General features: G+C 46.2%; 1 protein-coding gene across 2 annotated transcripts in view; it reads right to left on the bottom strand.

The window, feature by feature from the left end:
- Positions 1 to 11250: 11250 nt before the first annotated feature.
- The window catches only part of LOC134957937 (potassium channel subfamily T member 2), a 1656739-nt gene continuing 1646126 nt past the window's right edge, over positions 11251 to 21863 (bottom strand). For both annotated transcript variants that reach the window (XM_063940188.1, XM_063940189.1), the window contains one exon: positions 11251 to 12369. In XM_063940188.1, the coding sequence (XP_063796258.1) occupies positions 12258 to 12369 (112 nt within the window). In that variant the 3' untranslated portion in view covers positions 11251 to 12257. The remainder of the gene's footprint in view (positions 12370 to 21863) is intronic.

Raw genomic sequence — 21863 nt, 5'->3', positions numbered from 1 at the left:
GCCTGTATCTCTCCTTAACTGGGGGATGGGTTCCAGTAGGTATATGATGCTGGACTTCTTTCAGCCTTTCCGAAATCTGCTGGATATTGACTGAAGGCTTCGTCATTCTTGCGCAAAACCAGCAGTACACCTTCTCGCTGACTCTCTGGAGTATCTGAATTGCCAATCTGGATTTCACTCCACCATGGAGTCTCACCAGTGGTCATACTGGTTTGGCCAGCCACAGCTCCCTCCGAAACCCTGGGTAGAGCCTCACCAATGACGTCTTGAAAGTCGACCAAGACTACACTAGTCACAGGACAATGCCAAAACAATCGGACTGGATAACTGTGGGGATTCAATATCCTGATGGGTACTCTTCCTCTTGTTACTTTAGCAAGTGTTTGGGCCACTGCGAACAGCTGCCATCCATCAAAGTCACAGGGTTCTAGTATTGCCTCATAATTTCTTCCCCCAGTGCCAATCCATGCCTTGCACCACACCACGTGCTCAGAATTGGGTCTAAGGATAAGCTGCTGGCGATCGGTTATCCTTGCCTTTCTGACTTCTCCCCTTGCATTAGTGAACCTCTTGTGTCCCTCGAGCAACTGGACCATCTGCTGAAGCGTCTTCCGCTCCTTCGGGGCAGCAGACCACATTTCCAGTTTAAGAGCTTCCACTAATTCATCCGGGCAATTCTTCATGACGTTTATCCCTAAGATGACTGGGGGAATATATTTATTATACATAGTGGTGACCAAACACCCCTGTCTTTCCAGGTTAGCCTTGCCGATAGCAAGATTAGCTTCCCAATAGCCACGGAACTTGATTGGCTGTCCATTACTGGCCAATAGATGTAACCAGGTGTTTGGTGGGTTCACTATCTCGGATTCTTCCCAGTGTTTCTAAAATTCTGCCAGATGGATCGTCGTCACCTGTGAGCCTGTATCCAAAAGAGCGGACACTTCTACCCCATTAATTCAGACCTTCAGGTGGGGACACTCGCTAACATATTGAGGCCACCACCCTGGCTTTGATGGACCTATTGACACATCTCCTCCCGAGGGTCGGTCCCTTGCCTCGGGTCGAGTCATTTAAAGGACCATTAGAACATTGCCGTTTGATGTGCCCGCTTTGATTACATATCCTACATATAGGTCTTCCTTGATCATCAAATTGGTCTGTGGGGTGCCGCCCCGATTCTCGTGGCACCTCCCATCTTGATCGTCCTCTTCTACCTTGGTCCCGATGCCAACCGATGCTGGTGAGAGCTCCAATTTTATCTTGACCAGCCTGTGATTTCTGACTGATGGTTCCTTTATAGATAAAGGATACAGCCATTGGGCGTAGTTGAGACTCCCCAGGCACTCCACCCTCAGATGGTCCCAATACTGCTACATATTCTTTATCTGTGTTTTGGTTTAGACCCAAGATGTCCATCATAAACTCCTTAAACTCAGAGAAAGTGCAGAGAGGGTTCTGACGTCTCCAAATTCGCAAATATGCTTTTGTTGCTTCTCCTCTTGCTCCTTCAATGAATAAATTAATCATAGTCTCCTCTGTCTGTTCAGCTTCTCGAGGGTCTCTGGCCTGTATTGTCCGCTTGGCTCTTGTAGGCCTAGGGCAAACTCCCGAAGATTCTCATTTGGTTGCTGCTTCCGAGCATATAGGTGACCCTTTAATTCTGTAATGGTCTGTAAATTAAAGATACCAGCCAACTTATCCAAGATACCTTCGGCTATTTTCTGTTCTTCATCCGACCAAGATCTGACTTCACAAAATGCTTTCCCTTCGAGTTGTCCGATAACTACCTCACTCTTTGCTCCTCATTATGGGGATAAAGCTTGAACATCGATCTTATTTGTCCCGGAATTCTTTAAAAGGACTCGTGCCCATTTTACTAGAATCTCCTCAGTATATGGGAAGCCATGGGGCCCCAAAATAATAGGGCATTATAATTGGTGCAGCCGGTGATGATGCAGCATATGGTGACTGACTGGGTGAGGCAGGTAACTTCCTTCTGGCTGCAGTTGATGTGGGCATCTGAAGTTCCTGTGCTTCCGACATCCTGGATCCTGTTTGTGGACACCAAGTTGTAACAGCTTCAATCAGGGGGAATGTGGTTGCAGGTGTAGGTGTCAGTGGTCGTAGATGGATTCTTCACCCGGGATCACTTCTTAGGCCAGATCAGCTGCTGGAACCCTAGGCAGAGGAACAAGGAACCCCAACCCCAGCGGACCCAAACACAGGTCACCACACATTTGGACGGTGACAAAGAATTTATTATACAGGATCAGGAAGAGTGGTCACTGCTGTAACTTTAAACTTAGAGTATAAAGGTGGTAACAATGTTCACAATTTCAGTATAAGGATTAAATTCAGCACACAGTAAACATTAGCCATAGAGATTAACATTTAAATGACCAATTACCAACATTGATCCCCAGTGACGCTAAAAGGTCTCTGACACTCAGGGTTGGCTTTAAATAAGGTTGCTGCAATAGGGAAGATAGTCTCCTCAGTACAGGTTATACCCTATAAACAGTTATGCTTGCAATGGCAACCAGTTAGTTAGATAATTAGCTTTAGCATAGACTGTATATAAACTTAGAGTTCCTCTCAAGCAAAGTCAGTTATGCGTAATAAGAAAAGGTTACAGTTCAAAGTAAGTGGATTAGTGAGAGTAAAATGAAACAGGGGAATGCAGAAATGGTTGACAGGAATCCCTTGGCACGCAGGTAACAGACGTTAGTTACAGTGCACACAATGAATTATTATATGCCAATATCTTTGCAAAGCAAGCAGATGGAAATGGAAGGATGACAGGAGAAATACAGCCTCTCTTGATCCCTGTCAACAGGAGGTACTTTAGCCTTTTTGTCAGTCTGTGCTATCTAAGGAAAAACTTGTTCATTGTTCACTGTCTCTCCCTTTATAGAGGCTGAGGACACAGAATTAATAACAACTTTCCCTCTCTCATTCCCTTAGAGCTGTAATATACAGTATTTGCAATGAGAGGTGTAAGTAATATGGAGGCTGACAGTCCTTGACACTGACAGGAAAGATGAGGAGGATTGGGATGCTGCTATCCTCCCTGATGTCCATCTCTTCTCTGAATATCAGGGTGACCCCACTTTACTGTACTCCCCACTTGCCCCCTCAGATTAGCATGCAGCAGTACAGGAGTTGCTGGCAACTATCTACGTGCGGGCGGCAGCTTAGTTCTCCCCAGCAGATGGCAGATGCATGGTCTCCTCACAGCGGCTCCCCTTTCAGCAGCTCTCACCTCCCCGTGCTTAACTCAGCGGCAACTCCGGCTCACCTTCAGCACACTAACTCTCTCCTCATCATTGGCGTGTGGCAATGGCTCTCGTCACCTGCCAGCGGCTGCCCTCTCAGCGATGGCTGCATCTCCTCTCAGCGGCGACAGCTCTCTTCTCCTCTGCAGTGCTGTCAGTCCTCCAGCTCTTGCTTCTCCCCTTGCAGCGGCAGCTCCATCTCCTCTCAGCGGCAGCTGGCGGGTATCTTCAGCAGTGGCTAGCAGGTCTCTTGAGCGGCGGCTGGCGGGTCTCTTCAGACGCGACTCTCCTCTCTTCAAATCCCCTCAGCACTCCTCCTCGCACCGCTTCAATGCTCCCGCCCAGCTGTAGCCAATCACAGCTTCTTCTTTTCCCAGACAGGTAGGCTCCAGGGTCCTAGTGCCTACCAAGTCGGTGCGTGAGTCTGCTGACGTCACTGCAGTCCAGATCAATGAGAGACACCAATCCTCTCCGGGGTACAAATTAGTCAGCCACTGAGGTGCTAGGAAAACAATCAAAGGGGCCACCAATAAAAGTGAACAATCCCTGCAGACCCATACATCCAAGATGCCCACATATTAGGGGCCCATTTATAGAGTGTCACATATTTTCCCACTGGGAGCAAGTGTGTCCTCACGCAATATTGCTGGGAGCAGCTCCTTTTGAGGACAATGTTTGTAAACTGTACACTCCAGTCTTTAGTCTGACACAATGACAGGATGTGTAAGCTACAGTGTGCAAAACCATGTGTGTTATTCCGAGTTGATCGTAGCTGTGCTAAATTTAGCACAGCTACACTTATGTTTCCATACATGTGGGGGGATGCCCAGTACTGGGCTTGCCCGCCGCGCATGTCTGTCCGCCCTCCCCCCCACACACACACACACACACACACACACGAGTTCAAGAGCATTGCACACAATCGTCACTGCCCCTGGTCGCAGCGGCTGCGTGTGATGTCACTCAGCCACTGTGGCCCTCTTGCATGGTCCAGCCATGCCTGGGTTAGCTGGACCGCGCCCCCAAGGCAGAGGCGATCGCTGGGGAACGAAAGCCTTCGGCCGCCCAGCATGCGCCGGTGCACTGTGGCGCTGGTGCATGCGCAGTCCCGACCCGATCGCTGCGCTGCGAACAACTGCAGCGAGCGATCGGGTCAGAATGACCCCCCATGTGCATACCTCCCAACATGACCCTCTCAAGGAGGGACAGAATGCTCTGCTACTGGATTTTTCTCTTAATGCGTGATTGCTGGCACCTGGGTTGAACATATTAAAGGATAAGAAAGGTGTTTCAGTTCAGGTGATAGCAATCTTGAATTAAGAGGAAAGTCAAGGAGCAGAGCATTCTGTCCCTCCTGGAGAGGGTCCTGTTGGGAGGTATGCATGTGCACTGCAGAGGGGGCAGATATAACATGTGCAGATAGAGTTAGATTTGGGTGGGGTGTGTTAAGACTGAAATCTAAAATGCAGTGTAAAAATAAAGCAGCCAGTATTTACCAAGCACAGAAACAATATAACCCACCCAAATCTAACGCTCTCTGCACATTATATCTGCCCCCTGCACTGCACATAGGGGGTCATTCCGAGTTGATCGCACACTAGCTAGTTTTAGCAGCCATGCAAACGCTATGCCGCCGCCCACTGGGTAGTGTATTTTAGCTTAGCAGAAATGCGAACGCTTGTGCAGCCGAGCTCTGCAAAAACAGTTTGTGCAGTTTCAGGGTAGCTCTGAACCTACTCGGCACTTGCGATCACTTCAGCTTATTTGTGTCCGCATTTGACGTCATACACCCGCCCAGCCACGCCTGCATTTTTTCAGACACGCCAGCATTTTTGCAAACACTCCCTGAAAACGGTCAGTTGAAAACCAGAAATACCCCCTTTCTGTCAATCTTCTTGCGGCCGTCAGTGCGACTGAAAACTGAACCTGAGCACAACCACAAAGAGCTTTGTACCCGTACGTCGCGTGGGCGCATTGCGGCCCATACGCTGCCTTGCAAAAATCGTCAGAGAGCGATCAACTGGGAATGACCCCTATGGTTTTGGCCATCTGCTAACAAATGCTGCTACAATCCAGTCTGAATTAGGCCTATTGAATGGAATGCACATGGAAATGTAGTTTTGGGGAGTAAAAAAGGATGTACAAGCTCCTAACACTCCTAGTTCTATTCCCTCTCCAGCACTTTGTCATTTCAGTAATATCGTTAACAAAGGTAAATTTTCTTATGCGCTGCTCCACAGAACTAGGCAAACTGGTTCCTTTCATGTATTTGACATACAATGTACATTGCAGGTGCTTGTTGTGCATACTAGCTCTTCTGTGCAGAGGCGGATTTAGGAGTTTGTCTGCCCCCAGGCACAACATTATTCAATCCCCCACTCTTGCCTCCCCCCCCCCTGAAAAAAAAGGAAGATACTGGATGATTGTGAAGGCAGGGGTGACAGGAAGACAGTGGGTGACAGGGAGATAGTGAGTAACAGAGGCAAATTATTATTACCACATCATGAAGTCAACGTTTCGATCACATCCAAGTGATCTTTGTCAAGACACCAGCAAGGTATTGTAGACAGCAGGACACCAGAGGCAGCATGTGTTTCGCAGCTTCGTACAAAGGACAGTACAGGGAGACAAAACATAGCATTACAGTAAATAAATAACAGAAATAGAGTACAGGTAACATAGATCACCACACATTCTCAAGACATAATACAGCTAAGATGTAAGTATTGAGGGAGTGATCATCGTACTACTAGAGGCTGGTGGCCATAGATGGAGATGAGCCTTTACTAGCAGGGTAAAGATGGTCGTTGAGTAGGGGAGAGCTGCGAGTGGAATGTGTCGAGATGAGGGCTTAGATAACAAGAGGAAAGAGGGCCCTGCTCTGAAGAACTAACAATCTAGTGGGGAGGGGCGGCTTCAGGACTGATGGCAAGAGGTGCAGGTAAGCGGGAGTTAGCCTGATGGCAGTATGCAAAGCTGAGATGTTCACGTCATGAGGCAGGGGTGTGGAGGTGCGGCTTCAGGACTGGGTTATGCATTGGGAGGGTATGCTTTGATGAATAGGTGGGTTTTTAGTGCCCGTTTAAAGCTTTGCAAGGTCGGGGAGAGTCTAATGGAGTGGGGGAGTGCGTTCCACTGAAGGGGTGCAGCACGGGCATAGTCTTGAACACGAGCATGGGAAGCAGTGACCAGGGCGGTGGAGAGGCGATGGTCATTGGTCAACCATAGGGGGTGGGAGGGAGTATGAAGAGAGAGGAGGTTGGAGATGTAGGGAGCAGTGGAATTAGAGATGACCTTGTATGTGAGGGTGAGGAGTTTGAAGAGGATTCTGTAGGGGAATGGGAGCCAGTGTAGATTTTGGCGAAGGGGAGTGGCAGATGTGGTGCGGCGGGAGAGGAAGATAAGCTCAGTTGCAGAGTTTAGGATAGATTGGAGGGGAGCAAGATGGGAGAAAGCGAGGCCAGTGAGGATAACATTGCAGTAGTCAAGTTGTGAGATGACCAGTGAGTGGATGATGAGTTTAGTTGCACTCTGGGAGAGATATGGCTTGATACGAGCAAAATTGCATAGCTGGAAACGACAGGATTGTGCCAGAGCTTGGATGTGTGGTGCAAAGGAGAGGGATGAGTCAAGAGTGACATCCAAGCAGTGGAGTTGTGGAACGGGGGAGATGGTGGTGTTGTCAACAATGATAGAGGTATTGGTTGGGGGTGTTGCTCTGGATGGGGGGAAGATGATGTGTTCAGTTTTGTCCATGTTGAGCTTCAGAGAGCGCTCAGACATACAGGAGGAGATTGCGGAGAGGCAGCTGGAAATCTGAGAGAGGACAGAGGGGGACAGATCAGGAGAGGAGAGGTAGAGTTGTGTGTTATCAGCATAGAGGTGGTATTGAAGGCCAAAGGAGTTAATGAGCGCACCCAGGGAAGAGGTGTACAGGGAGGACAGAAGGGGTCCAATATATATATATATATATATATATATATATATATACACACACACACATTCGTTTTCCTTTTTGTTTTTTACGCACAGCACACACACACATTCATACATACACACACCACACACACTCACAAGCAAACACATACACAATCACGTACACAAACATACATACATACATACATACACATTCACACACAAACTTCAATCTTACATATTTATACAGTATATACCAGGCAGGGGCTTAGAGAGCAGGCGGGCGGCACTATGAGGATGGAGGGAGTTGCTGTGGTGGAGTATGTGCAATCATCTGCTCCCCACAGACTATCTCTTTGCAGAGAGCTACGGAGCTCTCTGATACTGCAGCTCCGCGATTGCGAACGCGGTCACGGCTTTTATTGAGACGGAGTCACAGCTGTCTCTGTCCCTAAAATGAAATGTTCGGCTCAGGGGGGGTTTCCAGGTACTTGGAAACCCCCCCCCCCCCCCCTTGCGTGCGCCACTGAGTAACTGGAGTCAGAGCTGACAGGAAGATAGTGGGTGATTGTGGAGGCAGGGTTGACAGGGAGATAGTGGGTGACTGTGGAGTCAGGGGTGACAGGGAGGTAATGGGTGACTGAGGAGGCTGGGGTGACGGAGACAGTGAGTGAATGCGGAGGCATGGTGAATGGTAGTGTGTGACTGTGGAGGTAGGGGTGACAAACAGTGGTATACTGTGGAGGCAGAGACAACAGATAGTGGTTGACTATGGAAGCAGGGGTGACAGGGAGACAGTGGGTGACAGGGAGATAATGGGTGACTGTTGAAACAGGGGTGACAGGGAAATAGTGGGTGACTGGGGTGGCAGGGGTGACAGTAGGCAACCCCCTTCCCCCCTCAGCACAGAATGGCAGCTCCCACTAACAGTATATACAGCATAGCAGCTTCCACTCACAGCATATATAGCTCATGCTCATACAGTACTATATATATAGCACACCCTCACACCACACAAAGCACATGCTCACACCACATACAGCAAGCACAGCACACATAGTACATGCAGCACATATTCACACAGTACACACAGCTCACACTCACAAACTACATACAGCTCACAGTATATACAGCTCACACTCACTGTATATTCAGCAATACAGCTCCCACTCACAACATATATAGCTGAATTTCCTGCAGTAGTATATATACAGCAAATGTTCACTACACATACAGCATGTGCAGCACACACAGTACATGCTCACATCATGTTCTCACACTCACAGTATATATAGTACACACAGCTCACACTCACAGAGTACATACAGATCACACTCGCAGCATACACAGCTCACACTCACAATTCATAGCCACTATAAACCTCAGCAGCACAATCTTAGTGAGCCAGAAGCTGCCAGGCAGCAGGTATATTGTCTGACCAGAGGTCATGCTTTGGGGTCTCCCGGTCATCTGGCAGCATATGAGAGGAGGCCTTGACCCTTCTCCGGTTCCTGAGCCCGGACTCTCCATTACCTGCAGCTGCTTACCTGCTGTGCATAGGTACTGCTTTCTTGTACCCGCTAGGAGGCATGGTTGTGGGAGGCGCTGGCAGGCGGGATGCTGGTTGGTCAGAAGCAGCCGCTGGTGACTGGTCAGTGTTTGGCAGTGGTGGCGGGAGGTGTTGCGACTTCAAGTGTGGCAGATTGTGATGCGCTTCCCCCCACATCATGCAGGGGTTGAACCTGCTGTGCCACCCCCAGGAGTTGCCGCCCCTCGGCAAGTGCCTCCCGTGCCTAGTGTGAAATCCGGCCCTGGTTCTGTGGACTTATGTTATATAGTAAACCTAACGATTTCATAGATAAAAACACAAATGGATATGATTTAGAGGTGGGTAGTAATGTATGTGCAGCTGTGACTTTTGCAGAGTCACTGGGGCGCAAACATGCAAGTGTTAGTTTCAGCCATCCCTTTGTATACTAGCATGCATCTGACTGTGCATGCACGGAGAGGCCCACTTCCAATGCCTGTGGGCAGTGCAAATCCGCCAGATACAGAAAGTCCATAGCCAGTGTGTTGACAGTGACCAGATGTGTCCACATACATCTTTGCTATATCCTGCCATGTATGGCATGCCATAGACTCAGAGATTTAGCTATGCTTTGTGATTTTTCTTAATTTGCTTCTTTAATATGTTACTTTATACATATTCTATTCTGGCAAACAAAAATGTAAAAATTCATCCACTTGCTACTCGTAAAAAAACAGCTTAGCCGTGTTTTGCATTTTGTGCCAAATTTGTAAAAAAGCAAAGATGTAAGTGAACACATCTGCATGTAGACAAGAGAAGCCAGTGCCGGGAGACCAACACAGATAGAATGTTACTTAAGGCATTTTAATTGTGTGGGCTTTGAAACGTCAAACATTCAGCTTTAGGAGCATGTATTAAGTTAAAATGCTTGCACGGTTAATATGCTATATGTAATATTTTACTCAGTACTGGAGTCTACGTAGTCACCTGTGACATAGTGACTGTATAGACTACATACCTGCATCCCTGTGAATGCTCTCAGAGTGATGCTGGTGGGATATTTTAAATCATATGCAAGCAAAAATATTACTTCCTTAAAGTACATTGTCTTTTGGTCATTAGAATGCTCTAATGTTTGAGTACAGATAGGCAGAGGAAATATGATTCTTTTTTTTTTTTCTATTACACTGCTTGGGAAAGTGTATTTTAATCCCACCTACATCTTACCACTTTAATAGTTTTTCCAGGGTCACTTTAACTTCCCTGTCTACCACTGCTAGCATATTGTATTTGTACCTAGACCACTAAATACATACTTGCCTACTCTCCCGCAACCTGCGGGAGACAACAGATTTTTCGGGTAGTCCCCATCACCCCAAGAAGTGTTGGCATTCCTCCCACATTCTGGCCACTTTGTAGTTAAGTGGGCAGAATGAGCAGATAAATTCCTTGAATCCATGGTAAATCAGCAGTCTGTACAGAGTGGGCAGGGCCTAATGATGCTATTCCATGAAAATCGTGTAATTTCAGCCCATCCCCTATTCAAATATTTGCAAATCACAGTATTTTGCTGTGAGGGGTGGGGCCTAATGACACAAGTAGTCCAGACCCACCCACATCTCCGGCCACCTGCCTCTCCTTAGAGAAACCTGGAGAAGTTGGTAAGTATGATGAAACAGCTTCTGCCACTCACACAGGTCTGTACTGGCCCTCAAACAGGTGTCTAACAACACTCTTTAAACCTTGTTGGGGAGATTCCCATATTCCTAAGCCTTTTTATGTGGCCAATGAACACTGTATGTATTTTACTCAGGTTTCAAAATAGTTTAAAAGAAGATAATTATAAAATGTGAAGTTATAAAATATTATTATTATTATTTTGTAATTTCCTAATACAATTCATATGACTAAAATAGCACACATGTAATGCTTGAAGAATTCTCAGTGCAGCCAGACTGTATAGATCACAGGGAGACAGTACCACTGAACATGGCAAGTGAGGCTAAGACCCCGATGTGTGACAGTTGGAGAGAGAATTGACAGCATAGGAAAGGAATGAGTTAAACATCTTGTGAGGGTTGGACCTAGCTGGAAGGAAAGTACAGCCCTTTGGAAAAAGGGGAGGGTTAGTATATATAGGGAAGGATAGGTCATTTTGTTTCTCTCTTGTTGGTGAAATTGCCTTCCCGCTCTCCCGCCCTGTTGGTAGAGGTTCTGGCACGGAGTGCCTTGGCATTGAATAGTTGGCTGGTTTTATCGTTGGCTATTTATTGGCGGAAAAGAACGGCAGTTTGTAGTTGTATGGTAAGCTGTAGTGATTTACAGTTTGATGTGGTTTAGGTGCACTCACCTCCATCGACTTATTGACCGCTCGACCACCCGACCGGGAGGCAGCGGTATGGGCACCCATCAGGGTGGGTAGTCACTGTGGGGGTTGAGCTAGCACCTATTACCATTTTGATAGTTTGTAGTTAAATTAGGATGGTTTTGATTTTAGTATTTTAAGGTTAGCATCAGTTTAATAGAGCCGTTCTTTTTTCTGCCACCATATGCCGGCTGAATCGGCATTTTAACAAAGTTTTCATTTACAGGTTTGCTATGGTTAGGGTCAAATAAATAGCTAGCAATTTTTCTGCCAAATTCAAGTCTCTGTGTCTTTATTTATTGGTATTAGAGGTAACGAATGCTTTACTTAGAATGAAAGGGTCCACCAAATGTCACTAGGATGTTTATCATACAGAACACTCTACTGTATGCAGACATTCAGTACTTGCCTTTAATAAATTGTAATTTCAGTAGCATACAGTATAAGAACAGACACAAAAGGCTAGATCTAGAAACAAACCAAGGGAACTAGTACTTGATACAAATCAGGGACATTAGCAGGAAATAAAAAATCAGCTACAGTACAGTATAAGTCTTCAAAAATTGTGACTTTCCCTATAAATCTTGATTACTGTATGCTTAAGTAGGGGTAACTTAATAAACAAAATATAACATCATAACATAAAATATGTTTAGTTAGCAATGTTTTCCCTCAAATGATTATCAGTAAATTGCCAAGAATGCAATTGCCAGCCTATAATGTGTAGAAAAGGCTATCCAAAAGATGTACAGTACTGTGTGAGCTGTTTTCCAACCAACAGCTGTCAAAAAATAACATTCAAATCTCAAGACTGAAACACAAAACACTTTCACATTAGGAAGCAAAAAGACACTGATAATACATTCAGGTTTTTTTTTAACAAGACATCTTCAGTATATATCTAAAAAGTCAATTTCATTCTAAATGTTCAAACTGAAGTGCTAGACCTTTACCAACATGTTACACTTATGTGGAAAGTGACAGTAGTATAGAAACAACACTGATGCAACAACTTACAGACATTAACAATAACTGATATTTAGTTCAATCTACTGTATATAGTAAATATTAGGTCTAGACTTATAACTCCTAGAAATAAATGTATTTTTTTCGTGGCTGAATGATGTTACAGTTACAAATCAGTTCTTTAATCACAGAATCTGATGGAATATCAAAGCTGCGTCTCATCCCTTGATTCTTGGCCGGTTGTGTTGCAAAAGCTGCTTTTCCGGCTTGATGCATTAGCTGGAACATATGACAGTGGATCTGGTCTAATCAGGTATCTAAAAATACAGAAAAATAATGTTTGTAGTCTCATATCGGCACTTCATGCAATAAAAACAGAACCTGAGAACACTGCTTTTTAAAAGAGAGAAACATGTAAGGAAAAATGTTTTTCAGTCTTGAACAACTGCAAAAACGAATGAGCATTTTTTGTAAATTGTGTCACTGCCTCGCTTTTTAGTAGGGGTGGATTATAAAAGGAAGAGGCCACTGGCACTGTGCATATACTGATCTCGGGGGAAGTTGGCATCAGCGCTGTTTTCCTGGTGATTTCTGTGGCGTCTGATTGCAACCTTCCGGGATGCAATTGCATAGTGATGGGTCACATACACGCATTGCACCCATCGCGCATGTGCAGTTGAGTGAAATTTGCCCATTTGCATTCATCTCTGAATAGCCCCCTAGGTGTCCACGAAATTTAATTTGTGCCTTTAACCACTTAACTGATGATTTTCCCCCAAAAAAACTGCTCCGAAATTGTCGGGTTTTTTATGAGTGAATTAGGTGAAGAACATGAATTTAACCCTATCCAATATGATTTTAGTTAAACCAAATAAAATAAAATAAAAAATGTATATATATTTTTAACTATTTTTTCCCAAACATCGATCGGGAACATTGTGACCATCGGAACATCAGAAACATCACAACCATCGCAGCTTTCATTTTGAAAGTAGGGACAGCCTCCAGGTACACAGGGGGGTTTGTGAGTGTTAATTTACACTCCCCAGCAGCTGCTATTGTCTGCAGCCGCTGGAGGGAGGGTCCTGCCGTGCTGACCAATCAGCAGGGGAGAGTGCAGGGAGACAGAGGAACCTTCTGGTCCCTCTAACAGCAGCAGCGGATGAAAGTTTCCCTTCCCTGCCGCCAGAGGTGTAGCGTGTAGCCACGGCGCCAGAGCACATATGTGCTATGACACCCTATCCCCCCAAGTATGCATGTGGACAGGCCCGGCGCTACCCGCTCAGCGAAGGGATGCAGTGCTGGGAGGCGCTGGGACACAAAGGCGCTTTCCCTGCTCTGAATCCCTTCACTGCTGCGCCGTCCTGTCCCCCCTGCTGCTGCTGCTGCTGTGTCTGTCACTGTATGACAGTCACTGGCAGCAGCGCCTGCAGAATCAAAAACCTCCTGCCTCCCCTCCCCGTGTGACAGCGGCTGAGTACGGGACAGAAGGGGGCGGAGCTAAACGGACCGAAAGGGGGCGGGGCTAAACGGGACAGAAGGGGCGGAGCTACACTGACCAGGCTGCAGTACAGAGGGAGACTGGCTTAGGTAAGTGGTGTGTGTGTGTGTGTGTGTGTGTATATGGTGGGTGGGTGTGTATGTGTGTGTATATATGTGTGAATTGTGTGTGTGAGGTATGTCTGCGTACGCGCACTTTATGGACGCTAGTACTGGGGGGGACATTACGTATAATGACGCTACTACTGGGGGAGGCCATTACATGCAAGGACGCTACTACTACTGGGAGGGTGCATTACGTATAAGGACGCTACTACAGGGGGGGCATTACGCGTAACAACGCTACTACTGCTGGGGGGGGCATTACTTATAAGGACGCTACTAGTACTACGGGGGAATTGCATATAAGGAGGCTTCTACTGGGGGTGCATTATGTATAAGGACGCTACTACTACTGTGGGGCATTACGTATATGGACGATACTACTATTATGGGGAATTACGTATAAGGACGCTTTTACTACTGGGGGTGCACTACGTATAAGGACGCTACTACTGCTGGGGGGAGCATTACGTATAAGAACGCTACTACTACTTGGGGGCATTATATATAAGGACGCTACTATTACTCGAGGGGCATTACGTATAACAATGCTACCACTACTAGAGGGGCATTACGTATAAGGATGCTACTACTGGGGGGGCATTATGCATAAGGACGCTACTACTGCTGGGGGGAGCATTACGTATAAGAACGCTACTACTACTTGGGGGCATTATATATAAGGACGCTACTATTACTCGAGGGGCATTACGTATAACAATGCTACCACTACTAGAGGGGCATTACGTATAAGGATGCTACTACTGGGGGGGCATTATGCATAAGGACGCTACTACTACAGGGGGGGGGCATTACATGTAAAGATGCTACTACTGGGGGGGCCATTACGTATAAGGACGCTACTAGTACTGTGGGGGGGGCATTACGTATAAGGACGCTACTACTACTAGGGGGGAATTACGTACAAGGACGCTTCTACTACTGGGGGTGCACTACGTATAAGGACGCTTCTACTACTGGGGGGGGCATTACGTATATAAGGACGCGTCTACTACTGGGGGTGCACTACGTATAAGGACGCTTCTACTACTGGGGGGGGCATTACGTATATAAGGACGCGTCTACTACTGGGGGTGCACTACGTATAAGGATGCTACTACTACTCTGGGTGCATTATGTATAAGGATGCTACTACTACTGGGGGGGCATTACGTATAAGGATGCTACTACTACTGGGGGGGCACTACAGGTAAGGATGCTACTACTACTGGGGGGCATTATGTATAAGGATGCTACTACTACTGTGAGTGCATTATGTATAAGGATGCTACTACTACTGGGGTGCATTACATATAAGGACGCTACTACTACGGGTGGGGCATTACGTATAAGATTAATAAGATTGTGCTACATTGTGGCGTAATTTTAAATGGGGGTACTATTGTGTGGCCATGCCCCTTAGTTGTGAGACCACACCCCTTTTCCCGGGGCACGCCAACGGAATATGGGAGGGCGCAATTTTATAGTTTGCAGGGGGGCGCCGAACACCCTAGCACCGGCCCTGCATGTGGAGTCAAATTAAAGTGGTGTCTCCCCATGGCTCCCTCCCCCACTGTATCTCCCCAAGGCTGCCCCCCCCCGTGTCTCCCAATGGCTGCCTCTCCCACTGTATCTCCCCATGGCTGCCTTCCCACTGTGTCTCCCTTGCCCCTGTGTCTTTCCATGGCTGCCTCCTCCCTGTGTCTTTCCATAGCTGCCTCCCCCCCGTATTTCCACATGGCTGCCTCCCCCCCCCCCTGTATTTTCCCATGGCTGCCTCCCCTCTGTGTCTTTCCATGACTGCAACCCCCCCTCCCCATGTATTTCCCCATGGCTGCTTTCTCCGTGTCTTATTTCAACATCCCCCATGCCCCCCCCCCCCCCCCCCTCCGGCAACTACACTAACCAGTCCTGCCTTGATCTCCTGTCGTCGTTGCAGCGGTGGCTCCGACTGCTCCCCAGTCACAGTGCACAGACGTCATGACGTCCCGCACTGTGACTGTGCTGTGAAAAAATACTTTATTGCGTTGGGGCGCCAGGGAGAGCAGAGCTTCCATCCCTCATGCAGCGCCGATGCCGAGCATAGTAACATGTAACTGGCTCATCATGTAGCTACTGGCGAGACTGCGGCTCCCTTGCCAGAGGCAGGCGCCTGAAGCATGAGCTCCACCTGCGCCGCCCTCGCTACGCCTCTGCATATCTATTACATATCAAAATATTAAGGTATAATCATATATATAATTAATTATAATTAATTAGGCATCACGGAGAGATTTAATTTTGTATTCTATTGATACCTTAGATATTACTTACTACACCATAATTACAAAGTGCCACTGTGGCTCAACACACATAATAATAATAATAATAATAATAATAATATATAAGCAATATAATCCTGGTTAGGGATTAGATGCATAAATGCTTTTATTTTATAACCCTTTTAATAATATTGCTTATATATTATTATTATTATTATTATTATTATTATTATTATTATTATTATGATATTAATATGTACCATAAGGGTAAAAATTAGCTACTATATAATTTTTTTCCTTTTTTTACACGGACTCCTTGTTGATTGTAGCAAATATAAAAGTAACAACTCTAAAATGAAATACTTTGCAATAATCAAATTACAATAACATTTTGCTCTCAAGTGAGATTCGAACCCAGGTTTCTGTGGTTGGTTAATATCAGCATTAGTGTATTGAGCCACATTGGCTCTTCGTAATTATGGTGTAGTAAGTAATATCTAAGGTATCAATAGAATACCAAATTGAATCTCTCCGTGATGCCTAATTAATTATAATTAATTATATATATGATTATGCCTTAATATTTTGATATGTAATAGTATTTATGTTTAGTATATATTTGAATAAGTTTTAAGATTGGAATAAGCTAATGTGCAGAGCAGCAAAAAAGCTCATTGGAAATCACACTATTTCTTATTAATTCACATCTGTTGGGAATTTGCTTATTATGTGGATGAAGGACACCCATTGGGCGTTGCTTGTTTAAATACCATTACTCCCATGGACTGGGAATACCTTCTGAGGAAACCGACAGGAGAGACGTCAGAGAAACGCGTTAAGGGTTTAACCACATCTTTGATAACCCTGGTGATTATCCACAGCATTGGGACAGCTGCAATGCTGAAACATCACCACCGCCATCGGCCGCGTCCTCCCTCCCCGACACCTGCATCACGGTCACCGCCGCTCCCGTCACTGCCGCTTCGTCCCGCTGCAGGGGGACACGGCAGCCAAGTCACGTCTACGGTGAGCAACGCTGCCTTGACGGCGGGGGGGTCGTAGCACAACGCTGACCGGGAGGTGACGTCCTTACCACCTCCAGGCGGACAATTTGATACCAATTGTCACACAATTGTGATTTACTACCAAGGAGAACCATGGGGGTCATTCCGAGTTGTTTGCTCGTTATTTTTTTTTTGCAACGGAGCGATTAGTCGCGAATGCGCATGCGCAATGTCCACAGTGCGACTGCGCCAAGTAAATTTGCTATGCAGTTAGGAATTTTACTCACGGTTTTTTCTTCGTTCTGGTGATCGTAATGTGATTGACAGGAAGTGGGTGTTTCTGGGCGGAAACAGGCCGTTTTATGGGTGTGTGCGAAAAAACGCTACCGTTTCTGGGAAAAACGCGGGAGTGGCTGAAGAAACGGAGGAGTGTCTGGGCGAACGCTGGGTGTGTTTGTGACGTCAAACCAGGAACGACAAGCACTGAACTGATCGCAGATGCCGAGTAAGTTTGAAGCTACTCAGAAACTGCTAAGAGGTGTGTAATCGCAATTTTGAGAATCTTTCGTTCGCAATTTTACTATGCTAAGATTCACTCCCAGTAGGCGGCGGCTTAGCGTGTGCAAAGCTGCTAAAAGCAGCTTGCGAGCGAACAACTCGGAATGAGGGCCTATGTTCCATTATTGCTATTAAATATACACAATTTCTGAAGTCCTCCTGTCAGCAGGAGTTACGCTGAAATATATATGCATCTGCACTTTGTTGGAACTTTGGACACTATCAGCACGCTCCAATAGGCACTCAATTATCCATACATCTCTGGTGGTTTATATATGTGATAATCAAGTACTTATCATTGTGGTTTTATTATATGATACAATTGTTTTTTCATTAATGCGCTCTCTTATATGGTCTAATTATATGGATTATATTAGTTTTTTTGCCAAAACCACCCTTTCGTGTTTTGGTTTTGGTTTTTAATCTGGATGATTTTTCAAAAAAACATAAAAACAGCTAAAATCACAGACGTTGGAGGTAATTTTGCTTCTACGGTATTATTAACCTCAATAACATTGGCCCTCATTCCGAGTTGTTCGCTCGCAAACTGCTTTTAGCAGCATTGCACACGCTAAGCCGCCGCCTACTGGGAGTGAATCTTAGCTTCTTAAAATTGCGAACAAAAGATTCGCAATATTGCGATAAGACATCTCTGTGCAGTTTCTGAGTAGCTCGAGACTTACTCTGCCAGTGCGATCAGTGCTTGTCGTTCCTTGTTTGACGTCACAAACACACCCAGCGTTCGCCCAGACACTCCTCCGTTTCTCCAGCCACTCCCGCGTTTTTCCCAGAAACTGTAGCGTTTTTTCCCACACGCCCCTAAAACGGCCTGTTTCCGCCCAGAAACACCCACTTCCTGTCAATCACATTACGATCACCAGAACGAAGAAAAAAACATGAGTAATATTCCTAACTGCATAGCAAATTTACTTGGCACAGTCGCAGTGCGAACATTGCGCATGCGCACTAAGCGGAAAATCGCTGCAATGCGAAGAAATTTACCGAGCGAACAACTCGGAATGACCACCATTAATTTCTACTCATTTCCAGTCTATTCTGAACACCTCACAATATTGTTTTTAGGCCTAAAAGTTGCACCGAGGTGGCTGTATGACCAAGCTAAGCAACACAAGTGTGCGGCACAAACACCTGGCCCATCTAGGAGTGGAACTGCAGCTGCAGACACGATGGCACTATTCAAAAACTAGGCCCCAAACAGCACATGATGCAAAGAAGAAAAAGAGGTGCAATTAGGTAGCTGGATGGCCAAGCTAAGTGACACAAGCACCTTGCCCATCTAGGAGTGGCACTGCAGTTGCAGACAGGATGGCACTTTTCAAAAACTAGGCCCCAAACAGCACCTCATGTAAAGATGTAGAAGAGGTGCAATGAGGTAGATGTATGACTAAGCCAATTGACACAAACAATTAGCCCAACTAGGAGTGGCACTGCAGTGGCAGACAGGAGGACAGATATCAAAAAAAGGCCCCAAACAGCACATGATGCAAAGAAGAAAAAAAGGTGCACCGAGGTTGCTGTATGACTAAGCTAATGGACACAACCACCTGGCCCATCTAGTAGTGTCACGCAGTGGCTGAATGTCAAGAGTGGGCCGCAATTGTTTGGTCCACTGACAGCATCTCCAGTATGCCCTTGTCATTTTAAAAAAATTCTGCAAGTGGTGGACTTATACGGCAGTACCCCAGGGCAAATACAGTAGTACCCTGGGACTCATACTGCAGTGTCAGACAGGATGGCACTTTTCAAAAACTAGGCCCCAAACAGTATCTCATGCAAAGATGTCGAAGAGGTGCAATGAGGTAGCTGTATGACTAAGCCAAGCTACACAAACAATTCCCATTGGAATTATACATCCAAATCACTAGAATTATACGTCCAAATCACTGGAATTAAATGGCAAAATCACTGGAATTATACTGCAAAATCACTGGAATTATACGTCCAAATCATTGGAATTATACGGCCAAATCATTGGAATTAAATGGCGAAATAACTGGAATTATACGTCCAAATAACTGGAATTAATGGCAAAATCACTGGAATTATACGTCCAAATCACTGGAATTAATTGGCAAAATGGAGGTTGAGTGCTTCCATCACCATGTGAAGCTGAACCACTAGTCATGAAAATAGGCCAGGGCCTTAGCCGTTCCTTGCCACTCCTTGTCATAAATGGCATATTGGCAAATTTACGTTTCTCCTCGGACCATTTAAATTTCTTTTTTTAGCGTCTTTTTACTGAACTTTGGCTTTTTGGATTTTACATGCCCTCTACTATCACATTGGGCATCGGTCTTGGCAGATTATGTTGATGGCATTTCATCGTCTATGTCATGACTAGTGGCAGCAGCTTCAGTACTAGGAGGAAGTGGTTCTTGATCTTTCCCTATTTTATCCTCCAAATTTTTGTTCTCCATTATTTTTCTGGAGTTATATAACACAATATGCAGCACAGGAGAGCGTACCCCTACACCTCACAGGACAAACCCTGTAAAAATTATTTTGATTCAATATTAATAACCCCTTTATTTGGAGTAAATAATATACAGCACAGGACAGCACCACTGTGTCACAATCCATGCAGTTTCTCCTCCATGCCTGGAGTGGCGCTCTCTGCTCTGGTGCTCAGCACTCTGCTCTGTATCTGCAGCTTGGTAATTAGCTGTTACCACAGCTGTGAGCAGCACCTGAACTCACTATATAGGCCAGCCACACAGGCTCCCAGTTGCCAGTTCATCGTGTCAAGGTTGTCTCAGTTCCTGGTCCTGGTTATGCTGGTCTCTACTGCTGTAATCACCCATAGTACTACCAGGCTCCAACAGCTATCATGTGTAGCTACCCTGCTACAGTGCAATCCTGTTATCCTGCTACTTTGCATACTCTACCACAGTGCTGTCCTGCAATCCTGCTACAGTGCAATCCTGTTATCCTGGTATGTTGCATACTCTACCACAGTGCTATCCTGTGATTCTGCTACAGTGCAATCCTGTTATCCTGGTATGTTGCATTCTCTGCTCAAGTGCATCCTGCTACGGTGCTAACCTGCTTCAGTGCAATCCTGCAAACCTGCATTCTCTGCTCAAGTGCATCCTGCTACGGTGCTAACCTTCCACAGTGCAATCCTGCAACCCTGCATTCTCTGCTCAAGTGCATCCTGCTACGGTGCTAACCTTCTACAGTGCAATCCTGCATTCTCTGCTCAAGTGCATCCTGCTACAGGGGTGTAGTATGGTAGTCCGGCGGTCGGGCTCCTGGCGACCAGCATACCGGCGCCGGGAGCCCGACCGCCGGCTTACCGACAGTGTGGCGAGCGCAAATGAGCCCCTTGCGGGCTCGCTGCGCTCGCCACGCTGCGTGCATGGTGGCACGCTACGCGCGCCACACTATTTTATTCTCCCTCCAGGGGGGTCGTGGACCCCCACGAGGGAGAATAAGTGTCGGTATGCCGGCTCTCGGGATTCCGGCGCCGGTATACTGTGCGCCGGGATTCCGACAGCCGGCATACTGAAGACCACGCCTGCTACAGTGCTAATTTTTTACAGTACAATCCTGCATTCTCTGCTCAAGTGCATCCTGCTACGGGGCTAAACTTCTACAGTGCAATCCTGCAACCTTGCATTCTCTGCTCAAGTGCATCCTGCTATGGTGCTAAATCTGCTACAGAACAATCCTATTACAAATGCCTTCACAGTCCACAGTGTCTCAAGTGTTTCCACAGTCTACACCATTTTCATGTAATCACAGTCTTTAGTATGTCCGTGTACTCACAGTCTCCTGGCATCCCGTGTCCCCTCAGTTCCCAGCATCACAAGTGTGTTTCCAATCCCAGTATCACAAGTGTGTTCCCAAGTATCCAGTACTGCCAAGTACTTCCCAGACTCCCAGCATTGCGAGTGCAATTCCAGTTCTCCCTTTCATTTTGTGTTCTTCAATCATTCCTGGTTTATACTTATTGTTTACAGTTGTATACTGCTTTACCCTGTATAAATAAACCTGCTATTGTGCCGAGAACATTAGTCCCTGTGAATATGTTCCTACAGAGGGAAATACAAACGGATTCTGACAGTATGAACTGGCCTAAAACAAACAGGGAAGATAATTGCAATCTGCCTGAGGGAGTTTTCTCACAGCTCGTCAACTACTCAGCTCCTGAGAGATCACCTTCTTTAGATTCCTTACGACTGGGGATTTTAAAGGAAAAGTTAAACCAGCTAAAGACTTTAGTATCCAGTATTCTATGCATTCTACCTGAATTCCTGGGGAGACTGGTGGACCCCAGTAAAATAGCTCCAGAAAAGGAGTTTTCTTCTGAGCCATGCTAGGCATGCTAGAGGCACCTCTCCTCCACCGACAAGAGGCAGGTTC

This window comes from Pseudophryne corroboree, chromosome 9, assembly GCF_028390025.1.
Source record: "Pseudophryne corroboree isolate aPseCor3 chromosome 9, aPseCor3.hap2, whole genome shotgun sequence".
Lineage (NCBI taxonomy): Eukaryota > Metazoa > Chordata > Amphibia > Anura > Myobatrachidae > Pseudophryne > Pseudophryne corroboree.
This window is presented reverse-complemented; position numbering and strand designations above follow the sequence as displayed.